This window comes from Ochotona curzoniae, unplaced genomic scaffold (assembly GCF_017591425.1).
Source record: "Ochotona curzoniae isolate NIBS_2020 unplaced genomic scaffold, NIBS_Ocur_1.0 contig_2210, whole genome shotgun sequence".
Classification (NCBI taxonomy): domain Eukaryota; kingdom Metazoa; phylum Chordata; class Mammalia; order Lagomorpha; family Ochotonidae; genus Ochotona; species Ochotona curzoniae.
Window position 1 is genome coordinate 23,205,442 of NW_024465369.1, and position 13,506 is coordinate 23,218,947.

Consider the following 13,506-nt stretch of genomic DNA (forward strand, 5'->3'; position numbering starts at 1 on the left):
ATAGGAATCAAAGAGTTCAACTCCATTCACAAATTGCCTGTGGTGGCAATAAGAAACTCACAATTTCAGTGCTGAGAAGGCAGCAAAGAAAAACTAAAACAATTGTCCCTTAAATTTTTCCATAATAAATTTAAAATACATTTATTTGGAAAAATATCAAATGAATAATACATTAAACCTAGTGTAATTGAAAGACAATGGGAGAAACAGAAAAGAGCATTTTAATATTGAATATCAATTTCCATTAATAAATACAAGAATCAAATAGAAAATAACATTAAGTCAGATGTCTATTTTTTTTTTTTTGAAAAAACAGACATGATATTGCTGGTTATAATGACAAGAAATGAGTGATAGTATTTTAAATGAGTTATCTTTGGTCCATCATGCTCACTTCATGGTGTGAAGAAAACAGCACTTGAAAGATTTTTTTTCCTTAATTTATTCTAAATTACAGCAAAGTGCTCTGCAAGAAGCAAGTGCTTGTGTTAATTAACTGAGTAAAGAAGGTCACTGGTTTACACAGGGCTTAATCTGTGGTTTTAGTCATACATCTTTTTTTTGTTCTACAATTAGAATTCATCATTAGACAGTATAAACAAGTACAAATTTTTGTGTTTCCACCAGCAGTGAAGATTTGGATGAACTCGCTGATTCTTCCCTAAAAAAACTTAATATGCAGTAACAATAGTGGAACAATTACACAACATATTTATAAGTATGCTTAAACATTTGCCATTTTCTGAGCCTGAATACTCATATTACAGATAAAGTATAAAACTGCATATTAGCTATTGTATCTCACTTCAAATTTTGCAACACAAAGAGTATGAATTTCAGACACTTTGTATTGAATTGTAAACATAGAAATAAAAGTTTAAATGCTTGTGAGTAATCCAAAATGTAAAAAGTTCCACAAAGTTTTAGAGAACAGTCACCAGCCTAGTAAGTCTTTCTAAACTTGGTGTCATTCTTACATGCTTATGTCTAATGTTAAGTAACAAAAGCTTTAGTGTTTTAACCTAAGGAGTTATTTTTTATGTCTAAGAATGAGGAGAGCCACAAGATATGTTCAGGACATTGCTCCTACAGCGTATGATGTGATATTTAGTTTAAAATGAGATTGTTATGTAGGTTAATATTTGAATGACTTATACGATCAACAGCCCAGATTTATTTGCCTTTCCCAGTGGAGTCCGTCAGCAACTAGAAATCACTGCAAACAAGTTAGCTTTACATGGGCTTAGTCATAGTATAGCGAAAATAACATGGCTTTTTCTCTTGGGACTTAAAAATTAACTGCATAGAAATTTGACCCTTCTTTTCTTTGTTGTTAGCCCTAAACTAAAATCTTGTTCAAATAAAAACACAACAAAGAAAGCTAACTAGAGTTCTCACTCTTTAATAAATGCCACTTTCCATGGTCTCATTCGCCAGCTCTGATGGACCTGTCTAAATGCCACCCTTTAATTTCGGATTCTGTTGGTTTGGTGATTATTTGTAGCACATTGCATTGTACTTCTTGCTTAGATGTCTTCCCCCCTTGAGACTGAGTTCCTAGAAGGAAGAAATGGTGTTTTAATGACATTTCTATCTCTTCAAATATTCAATATTCCCTTGCAGTGAATGCGTTCAGAATCTTTTCTGCAAGTTGGAGAAAAGTACCAGAACTATAGTCATCAACATTTCTCTATCCCTTCTCTGTTTTCTTCAGCCTCTTGTAACCAGTGTTTAAAATTCTGAGATCAAATTTTCAGATTCTGGGTGTGAATGTGGTATTGCCTTCCTCTGCTTTGATTATTTTACTTAACATAATGACTTTCCATTCCATGCATGTTGCTGCAACTGACAAAACTTCATCATGTTGATGGCTGAATAATAACATTGTGAATGTATTTGTTTAACATTTTCTTTATGTCTTTATCAGCTAGATACTTAAATTGTTTTCATTTCTTGGCTTGGGCAAATAGTGCTGCAATAAATGTGGGAATGCAGGTGTTTCTTTGACAAATGTATTTGGTTTCCCTTGAATATTTACCCTGAAATGTGATTGCTGGTTCATATTGTTTTGTTTTGTTTTGGTTGGTTTGTTTGTTTTTGAGGAACATCCATGCTCTTTTCCATAGTGGCTGTACTAAGTTACATTTCCAACAACAAAGTGCAAGTGTTCTGTCTTTTCTAGATCTTTGCCAACACTGGTTATCTTTGCCTTTTTTTCCCCTTCAGATAGGGTCTTTTATTCCACGGATTCTCTTACTAGATATTCTTGAAGGAGTAAGTGGAGAGCCATCATAAGTTTGTGAGTTTGATGGTGGAGACAGTGGTTCAGTGGCCAGAGATTAAATAATTTTTAGGTTAAGTGAGAGGGGAAGCAAGAAGTCAATAAGGAGGAAATGGTAAGACATTTAATGAGGTCCTCCTCTCCTCCCCAACTTCCCACCTGCATCCAGAACCAATCATTAGACAATAATTTAGATATGCTTTTCATTAGCAAATTACAAAGCCAATATCAGCATAATTTTGCAGAATTGGAATGTGTTTAAATCTCAGCCACAATTTAACTGGATTCAGCTTACATGGAGGTCACTGTGTTCCTACAAGTAAGCTTCACAGGCAATGAGGACACGCTCCGACATGTGCAGCAACAGCAGATTCATGCTCTCTCAGACACTGAGTAAGATGTTTTCTGCGTCCAGAAGCCAACACTGTTTCTTTTTAGTTGCTCTTTTCCTTCTCCATTCCTTGATTTTTCCTTTCCATGATGTTTCTTTTTTTTTTAATAGAACATTTTAAAAAATGACTTATTTATTTTTATTGAAAAGCCAGATCAACAGAGAGAAGGAAAGTCAGAAAGAAAGATTTTTTATCTTCTGGTTCATTCCCCAAGTGGCCACAACAGTCAAAGCTGAGCTGATCTGAAGCGAGGAGCCAGGAGCTTCTTTTGGCCCTCCCATGCAGCTGCAGGGTCCCAAGGCTTTGGGCTATTCTCTGTTGCTTTCCAGCCACAAACAGGGAGCTTGATGGAAAGTGGAGCACCTGGGACAGTTTCTTTAAGTATACTTGCCCCTCCTTAAAATTCTGATGCTCATTTCTACAGAGGCTATGAAAATGGAATGTCCCCAATGGGTGTGTTTTTTTGTGTGTGTGATTGCTATGTATTTTGATTGTGACATTGTGATTGTGATGCACATCACAATCCTCCTTCTTTTTGGCCAAAAACAGTTCACCTAACAGTTTATCGCCTTCATAGATTTGCAATCAGTAAAGCTGGCAGCTTTACCCAGAATCCAGGAACTCAGACAAGTCACATAAGACGTTCTCTGAAAGTGAAGACATTCCTTGGGTGGAAAGATCTTCCTCTCTCATGTACCCAGACTCATTCTTTTGTGTTTTCTGATAAAAGCCCAACTTATTGGAGTGAGATGGCATTTCATTGTTGTGTTTATTTGCATTTCTCTGATGATTAGTGATGTTGAACATTTTTTCATGTTACCTGTTAGCTATTTATTTCTTCCTTTGAGAATGTCTGTTTAGATCTACTACCCATTTTAAAGATTTATTACTTATTTATTATTTAATTATTTGGAAGAATTACAGAGGGAGGGATGGGGAGTGTGGGAGAGAGAGAGAGAGATCTTCAAACCACTGGTCCACTGCCCAAATAGGTGTAATGGCCAGGGCTGGGTCAGACTAACACCAGAAGTCAAGAGCTTCATCTGGGTCTCACTCATGGGTGGCAGGGACCCAAGTACTTGTGCTGTCTTCTGCTGCTCTTCCCAGGCCATTAACAGGAAGCCAGTTCAGAAGTGGAGCAGCTGGGACTTGAGCCAGTGCCCACATAGAATGCCAGTGACATAGCAGGCAATGGGTTTGCCCACTACAACACAGTGCTTGCCCCAGCTACCCATTTTTAAATTGGATTATTTGGTTTCTTTATGCTATTGAGTTGAGTTCCTTACATAGTCTGGCTATTTACCCCTTGTCAGATGTGTAGCTTTCAAGCATTTTGTTCCATTTGGAATGTTGTCTGTTCACTTCGTTTGATCGTTTTCTCTGCAATGGAGAAGCTAACAATTACTTTTCTTCATTCTATCAACTGGCAACTCGAATACACCCTTCTTCAGTTTTGCCTCAAGCAAAGAATTGGAAACACTAAACTTGCAAAAAGATTTGTTACCAAGTCAGGAAAGGGATTTCATTTGATAGTTTCCTAGAAGTAAAATTAAAAGGCTTTGTAGGGAGCTGGATGGGAAGTGGGACTACCAGGATTAGAACCGGTGCCCATGAAATACATTTTTTTTTTTAACTTGTTGAGGTCAAGAATGAGTTAAAAACTCAGAGGTGGTTAACACTGCTATTGCCTGACTGTACAATACATGTTAATTCAGAATATGAATAAATGCAAAATAACTAATTTCTGACTTGTCACTTCATCCTCAACACCAAAATACATAAACAGAGGTGAAGACATAAGGCTTTGCAGTGAGGCTTATGATCCCTTTGTTAAAAAGAAGCTTCACTAATATCAATAGTTTGAGTATTTTTCTTAGGGTTTCTAGAACATTTTCTCAAGACAAGCATCATCACAATAAGGCATCATCACAATAAGAGTTGGAGTGCAGAGTCATTTTTTTTTTTTTATGGTGGAGGAAGACATTTGTGCAGGGAGCTGAGAGAGGCAGCAGAGTGACAGCTTGATGAGAGGCATGTTCTCAGGAAAGTTTGTCCTAACAAGGAACATCCATGAAGCTTACAACTCTAGAATGAAGTTTCTTAGAAGCACCACTCCTCTGCATTGCTTGGAAGTCTATGCACCATTAGAGGATGTGACCCCAATCTGAAGACTGTTTGCATAGAAAACATATTTCAATAGTCCATAGAAATTACATTTCAAGACCTTGGTGGGAAAGCGGAGTTAAAATGAGTTTATTTTAGAGTAGTTTTGAAACCAGTTCATAGCTTTTCATAGTACATGTTTTCTATGAACGTTTTTGAAGATACCTCTTAATTAATCTAGGTCTGAGGTTGACTTCTTTTGTCTGCTATAGATAGGAGACACAATGCAGAACTCCAAGGCCTTATGTATAACCAAATAAACCAAAATCCTCTTGTCTGTCCTTGTAGATAAGGGAGAGAAATAAATTTTTGTGTATGTCTAATCCTGAAATTTTATTTCCCCTAATGGGGTACCTGGTGTGCCAGAGAGGGTCTCCAAATTGTAGGAGTGAAGTGGCCTTGTGACCAAGATCTTCAGAGCTTGGGAAGAACATTGAATGGGAGTCATGGTCAGTTCTCAGGAGATGAGTCAGTGCCAGAGAGAGCCAGCTTAGTTCGTAATCAAAGACAACAGTTTGGAAGTTGCACCACCCACAGACTTCACAGCGGTTGCTAGCTAAATTCTCGAGTCAGACCAGACAGCTCTTCTCAGGGGACTCATCCACAGTCAGCCTTGAACTTCCCTCTCAACACCACAAGGACACAGCAGGCTTTTTCCTACATCCCACCACCATTTTGGGGAAGGAAAAGAAACTCCAAGATTGAATATCTATCTAGAGAGATCATCCAACCAACCCTGGTTAGGGAGTGAAAATTTGAAGAAATATTTACCCTAAAACATGATGAATGAAATTAGTAGAGTCCAATAGCCCTTAAACTGGAAAAAAAAATCTAAGATTTTCTAATACCTGGCATCTATAAAAATGCAGTCTGCCATAGAAAATAATCCCTTTTATGGTAGGCTGTGATTCTGCTACTTTCTTCTTTTTATGTTTCAGATGTGAGATCAATTCAGATTAAAATAAATGTAGAAGAAAGTTTTACCAAATGCAAATATGTGAGTACAACTAAATATGCCAATAACTCTGATTTCTGAAATTTCAATCATGGAAGAAATGTAAGATTTGTTCATAAGGACTTATTCTCTGGAGGTGTAGTTCAATATGAACTCTGAAAGCACAGAGAATCAGCAAGCAATAGACTGTGTTTTGGCAAAGCCACTTTCCTAATGACACACTTTATTAAATTGCTATGTGTATCTTTATACTTTGACTAGAAGGATAATTGACGACCACTTTTTACCACATCCAGTGAAAAGAGTACAACTCTATTTTCACACAACAGATTGTTAAATTGGGCCTTCATACCATCTGTTTAGAGCAAGTCAATTCTTTTGAGTCATAAAATTGGCACACAATATAGTATCATCTTAAAAATGAAGTCCTAAGATGAAATATATATATAAATATGTGTGTGTATGTATACCAGTGTACACATGGCAGTAGATTGTGCCAGTTTGCAAACCACACAGCAGTAACAAAGATCTGCTTCTGGGGTGCCGTCTGGACTTTGCACATCACAAGGATTCCATTCCTAGGGTTGTGCTTTTAGAGTGTATTTCTGTTAGTGATGGTTTGCCACCTACATGCTCATTCATACTTTCTCCCGGAGCTCCCTCTTGTGACTAGTGGCCACAGTGTTGAGGTTGTGTTTGTAAGTAACACACACACACTCTCAGAGACTCCTGTTTGTATCAAGAGTCCTTGATTTTCATAACCACCTGCTATTTTTGATTTACACTTTTCTGTACTGGATCACTATCAGATTCCTTCATTAGAAAATAAGTAAAAACCTCACTAACTCCCTGGTACCGCAATTTATAAAATTGTGCACGGTTCTTGATTGGGACTCAATAAATATTTGTGATGAGCAGACTTCTGAATATTAATTATGGAGCCATTTTCTTCTATAAGAAATTAATGAACAAAGAGAAAATATGAGATTTCTTATTTATATACAGTATGATACTTGTAATGATTGTTTACCAATTTGCTAAGGATATGGTTCCGGAAATTATAGTTATTAATGAAACACCTAAATAAGATCATTAATATGATAGCTTACTGCTACATGCTAATTTATTTAATGCTTCTCAGTAAATATTTTCTTGTCTAGTTCTAATGAGGTAGTAATTCAGATCTTCAAAGTTTTCCTTTAAATTTGTTAATTGTTTATATCTTCTTGTTAACAACATCATATATTATTTCATCTTTTTTTTTTTACAGTATTTGACTTTTAATAGTACTAAAATCTGAATACATTCCTGTAAGCCCATCTATATTTTTACATCTTAACTTAGTCCTCATTTAATTATGGAAAGTTTTGGGCCATGTCTTAACATGGTGGTTGCTTTTTGAAAATATACTGCTAACCCAAATCTTTACTATTTAAAGAAATGTATTTTTTCAGAACTAGCAAAACAAATGTCATCTTAAATATTAGGTCAGAGTATAGGGCCTGTGAGGTTTAAGCTTAGAAATTAGTATGTCCAAACCCTGCTATTAACAATTACTTAACTAAAATCAAATAAAACTCTCTCAGAAGCCTTTATTTTTGTTTCCTCATAGACATGATTACATTTTTGCTCATCCTCATTCTCAAAATAGAACAGGAAAACATGAAATCAGTGAGAGTAAATGTCTGAATAGGTTATTCCCAATAAAAATCTTAGTAGAAAAATATGAATGCAAAACTATTATTTATATTGCTTTGAAAGCTTTCCATAGGGATTTTCTTTTATCCCTTTGAATAATAACCACTGCATAGTTTTTCTTTCTAAGGGATAGATTGAAGTTTAGGGAAATAAATATATCAAGACTCATCTGATTTGGTTACAATTGGAAATCAGTAATCATTGTAAAAATAGTTGTTATAATAACAACCCAGTTCACTTTAGGATGTGCAGGGGGTACCGGTGCAAGATCAGAGGTGACTCCTTGTGGTCTTCACCCATGCTCACGGTTTGGCCTTCTCTGGTTCCATTATTCATTGGTCATTCTCCAGATCAGAAATGAGAATATTTTCTTCCAAATGTGTGCTTCTGAAGCTGGTGTGATAGTAAGAACCTCGAACCCCAGCAAGTCTCCTCAAAAAGCCCCTGTTCTGCTTGTACATATAGAAGGACAGTGCGCAAATGGCCAGAATCACGAGTGTCAGAGCTACGGCGAGCGGCACGATGCTGTGACTAGGTCCTGGAAAGAGAGCAGAAAAAGGCAAGCCTCCAGGACAAAGCGATACCGCCCCACAGTCGCTTTTTGTTTTACTATTCCACAGAGAAAATGAAACTTCTATCCTGTTCACAACTTACTTTTTTCTGGATGTTCTGTTTCAGTGTGAATATCTAGAACAAAATACAAAAAAAAAATGAAGCTTCTTTTCTAATTCAGCAAATTATGCCATTATTTATGGGAAGGATGAGCAAACAGTAGCCCATGGATCCAATCTACTTGTGTGTTTTATAAGCAATATTAATTGGAACTCAACCACACTCATTTCTGCTTTACCTATGACTGCTTCTGCGTTGGGATGGCAGTGTGACACAGATCAATGCCCCAGAAACTCTGAAATATTTACTCTTCAGCTGGCCCTTTGTGAGAAAAGCTGACTGATCCTTGATTTATGGAAATCACCATTATTTAGTGCTCAAAAATATACTTCTTCTTTTCACTAAAGAATTCCAACCTGATTTTGACATCGTGCTAGTTATAGAAAAAATTAGTAGATAACCAGTTCCCTGTATGCAGATTCTCAGATTCATAGGAATCTCATATATAGTTTGTCCTGCCTGTCTCTATGCACAGATTTTACAACCAATTTTTTTTTCACCTTTGTAGTCTGGAGATCTGGGGAAACAGACAAAAGCTTCTCTGTTCAAAAGGTTACAAGGTTCCAGTTTTAGGACTTTATATTGTAATAGTACCTTTCAAGTTGATTCTGCCTCATAATTTGAATTCTGCTATTAAAAAATATTTATTTGATGCCAAAGTTTGGGATCAACCAAGGTGCCCATCATCAGATGAATAGATTAAGAAAGTATATATCATTCAGCCATAAAATAATGGATTTCTACCATTTACAGCAAAATATACTAATTGAAGGACACCATGCTGAGCGAAATATGCCAGAGAAAGTACCATGCTCTCCCTTACATGTGAGAGCTACATGCAAAAAACAAAAGTAAAAGAGCAAGGTCTGTGTGTATCAGTACTGTGGCAAACACAGGTTTGTTTTATATGTTTTGTTAAATTAGCAGTTAAGTATGCTGTGCTACTATAGTTTTTTTTTAAGATTTTTTTAAATTTTTATTGGAAAGGCAGATGTACAGAGAGGAGAGACAGAGAGGAAGATCTTCCGTCTGATGATTCACTCCCCAAGTGAGCGCAATGGCCAATGCTATGCTGATCCGAAGCCAGGAGCCTCTTCCGGGTCTCCCACGTGGGTGCAGGTTCCCAAAGCTTTGGGCTGTCCTCGACTGCTTTCCCGGGCCACAGGCAGGAAGCTGGATGGGAAGCAGGGCTGCCGGGATTAGAACCGGCGCCCATATGGGATCCCGGGCGTGCAAGGTGAGGACCTTAACCACTGCGCCACCGCGCGGGGCCCGCTACTATAGTTTTAATGACCTTTGACTTCTTTAAAATGTAGTAAATGTGAATGAAATGTTGATTTTTCCATTCAATGATTGGTTATAGCCATTGTCTGTTTTCTTACTGAACTAAGATTTTATTTTGCAAAAAAAAAAAAAAAATCACTTGATAATTGTGGAGAGAAAGTGAGAACAGGAAGGAGCAAAAGTGAGAGCAAGAGCTAGCAGGTGCATTTCAGCCTTCACATGCTGACTCACTGCCCAGGTGCTTGCAGTGGCTGAGACTCGGCAGGGCCCAAGCCAGGATCTGGGAGTTCAGTACAAGGCTCCCACATCTGTGGCATCTGTTGGAGCTGACAGGAGCAGGAAGTGGAGAGTTGGAGTCAAACCCAAGTACTCCAGTATGAGGTGTGGACATTCCAGCTGGCTTTGTAATTACTATGCTGAATGCCTGTGCCAGCAACCTTTGATTTTTACTAAAGAGATAGATGGAGTGAATGGTTTTATGAGTGGAAGGGTGTCTTGGTATCTTACTTTTGCTCATCACTCTGATAGACCTAACAGAGACATCATTGTTGTTTTGATAGCAAAATCACATTGAAAAAACCTTGCTTTCATAACTTGAAAATAATGTACAATCTATTAAATTCTTCAAAAACATCTGTTATTGTGTATGTGGGTGAAAATATTCTTTAGAAATGTTCAGGGCCTGGTGCGATGGATCAGTGGCTAAAATCCTTGCCTTGCATGTGGCAGGGTCCCGTATAGGCTTGGTTCGTGCCCCAGCTCCTCTACTTCCCTCCCAGATCCCTGCTGTGGCCCGGAAGAGTAGTAGAGGATGGCCCAAAGCCTTGGGACCCTGTACTTGTATGGGAGACCCTGTAGAAGCTCCTGGCTTCTGGCTTTGGATTGGCTCAGCTTTGGCTACTGCGGCCAAGATTTCGTGTTTTCTTTTTCATTTCTTCATTGATACATTAGTTATTCAGTAGCATGTTGTTTAACTCCATGGTACTGTAAATTTTTTGTTTTAACTTCATTCCTGTTGTTGATTTTGTTACATGGCTTCTAATTTAAGGGAATGTATAGTATCAGCATAATAGAGACCATCATATCCAGATGCGAAGATACAATGCACTATGCATCTCTACTTTCAAATCAAAGATGGACTCCCAATGAAACTGTTGGATATATGTTTTTACAATAGGATGCTGGACTGTCTGGCATTGTCTGTACCAGCAATGTCAGATCACACTTAAATAACAGAGATGGAATTAATGACTGCTTATGAAGGACTATACTATTGTAATAATATGGGGAAAATTAATCAGGGGGTGGGAATTTGGAGAGGGGGTAGGTAAATCCCAGAGACTATGGAGTTGTTCCATAAAATTTTTAAAAAGACCCGTAACTAAGGTGAGTTAACATCAGTCAGGGTAGAATTCAAGTGGAGAGTTACACACCTGCCGTCATTTTGCAAATGAAGCCCATTTTTTCTTGACATGGGGAGAACTGCCATATTCCTTCAGGGATCTTCAGGGCAAGGCACCGATGTGCCTTGATGTGCTCCGTGTCTGGTTTCCGAGTGCCCCAGTTTGACTTGTCTGTTGGAGTCCCATCAAACCATTTGACTGTTTCATCTGTGGAAAAATTCTGATTGATTATGAGTTATGTGCCTAGTTATCAAGCATTCCAAGACTGGTATGCACCATAAAAAACAGCCTCTATTCTTAATGAGACTCTCAATCTGATGTTTTCAACTTTGTAAGCAGAATTGTGAACTCAGCATAAAAAGATCAGTATGTAATAATGTTGCATTAGAATAACCCACTTCCTCCTGTATTTATTTTACAAATGGTGTTCCTCATTTAGTTCTCTTAGGATGTCATTTTTTTTTTTAATGAAGTTGTTTGAATTTTGGGATATCTCATAGTATTTGTAAGCAATGTGAAGAGTCATTCAATAAGCTAAACTACCCATGGTTAAGAAAGATCCTTTGAGGTCCTAATATCTATGTCTTTTACACATGACTTAGATTCTAAAAGAATTTACACAGAGCTTTTTAAATATCATGCTAAGCATGTGCCAACCCGTGGAGGGACAGTGGAAGAGTCCTTCCCCTGTGTAGGTAATGAGGGAGTGGTTGCATTGTCTGAAAAGAATTTAAAACCAACAATAAAAGTAAGTAAAACTCCATCTGCTTTTTATTAGCTCCATCTGCTAGGCATTCTAAACAATGTCGGAAATTAAAATATACCTCTTTGCAGGGGTGGGTTCACTGCTCACCTTGGTACAACAGTGTAACAAACTCTTTATACCAATGACAATTTTTTACAAATATCTTTCAATAACCATCAATTACATAAAGAATCACCTACTTCCATTTTATTACAAAATCTATTTTGGATGAATGACAAATAGCAATCATAACATTATTTATCAATGAAGCGTTTCTGCAATTCTGTTGTTGATTTTGTAATATTTAGGAACCTGTGGTATGATTTTGGTATTAGAGTAAATCTGTGAACAAAGATCCAGCCAAGCATCTTTTCCAAAAAAGGTTCAGGACAAATACTTGCTAATTGTTGGTATTCTGGGATTATTGCAGAGGACGTGAGCGTACAGAAAAGGGGAGCAGTGTTGTTTTTAGATTTGTTTAGGATTCATGCCTCCCTGCCCCGTTTCCTCATGGCAGATGTTCCCAAGGAGAACTTTCTGGCTCACAGATGCCATCATCACCAGACTTACCAACTGCATTTACTTATGTCCCCTCCTCTACCCAGATCACTTACTGTCAAACTGAGCATTCAGCCAGACCATCTGCACAGAAGCACCAAAATCAAAAAGCTCTTCTAGGAGAAATGAATTTTCTGCCTCATCCTTGATTGTTAGAAGATTTGCTCCTGTGAAAGAGAGAAATAGAGGATGAACAAGTATTTGTATTTATATGTCAGTATAATTTATAAATTGTCTCCTGGGCCATTGTTTGTAAAGTCCAGGCTTTGAAAGGTAATAATATTCATTATTAATAAGTAATTGTGATGAGAAATTTTTTTAAAGATTTATTTATTTTTATTGGAAAGGCGGATATACAGAGGAGGAAAGACAGAGAGAAAGATCTTCCATCCGATGGTTCACTCCCCAAGTGACCGCAATGGCTGGAGCTGAGCCAATGTGAAGCCAGGAGCCAGGAGCTCTTCTGGGCCTCCCAAGCGGGTACAGGGTCCCAAAGCTTTGGGCCATCCTTGACTGCTTTCCTGGGCCACAAGCAGGGAGCTGGATGGGAAGCTGGGTCTCTGGGATTAGAACCGGCACCCACATGGGATCCTGGCGCGTGCAACGCGAGGATTTTAACCACTATGCTATCGTGCCAGGCCCATTGGCATGAGAAATTTTAAAGTAAAACCATTTTTATTAAAAGACACAAGCCTGCACTTAAGAAGTTAAAACATAGAATATTAATTTTAGGGAACATTAAATATTCATAATGCAACTGCATGCAAAAGCAACATTTTCTTGGGAAAGTCCAACATGCTGAGACAATATCTTCCATTCTCAAGTTCCTCACTGCACTTGAGTTTCATACATTAATTGGCCACTAAAAAAAGCAGATTTAATAATGCTTGTCTTCTCAGGACTTTTTATGGTTCCTTAAAGTCACTAAAACACTGAGACAAATAAAAAAATCATTTCCTAAACTGTCAAGAAATCGTATATGAATCATTTTACCATTACATAAAAATTACCTTCCTTTTTGCAAAATTCATGAGCAGCTTCAAAACTCACACCATCTAAGACTGTAGAAAAACTGTAGCAATTATTTTTAAATTTTATCCAGGGAATAGATGTTTCTGAGCACAGCTCTGGATATTTAAGTGGTCTTGTTTCTAAGAAGAAAAACCCATTGTAATTTTAGGTTAGTGACTGAGTTCATTTATTTAGATTAATATTACATTGCAATCCGTGAAAGACCAAGATAAATATAATAGTAAGATATTCATGGTGATACTCTGAAATATTGGGTTAATATAAATGATTACAAAACTAGCATAAGTTTAGAGCATTTTTGGCAGAAATAATCTTTACATAAC

At 37.4% G+C, this 13,506-nt stretch overlaps 1 protein-coding gene across 1 annotated transcript in view; it reads right to left on the reverse strand.

The window, feature by feature from the left end:
- Positions 1 to 7,368: 7,368 nt before the first annotated feature.
- Positions 7,369 to 13,506, reverse strand: part of PLA2R1 (phospholipase A2 receptor 1) — a 103,367-nt gene continuing 97,229 nt past the window's right edge. The window contains exons 26-30 of the mRNA XM_040971996.1: positions 13,162 to 13,302; positions 12,208 to 12,318; positions 10,879 to 11,055; positions 8,144 to 8,176; positions 7,369 to 8,027 (exon numbers count right to left, since the gene is read on the reverse strand). Coding sequence (XP_040827930.1) covers positions 7,822 to 8,027; positions 8,144 to 8,176; positions 10,879 to 11,055; positions 12,208 to 12,318; positions 13,162 to 13,302 — 668 coding nt within the window. The 3' untranslated portion in view covers positions 7,369 to 7,821. The remainder of the gene's footprint in view (positions 8,028 to 8,143; positions 8,177 to 10,878; positions 11,056 to 12,207; positions 12,319 to 13,161; positions 13,303 to 13,506) is intronic.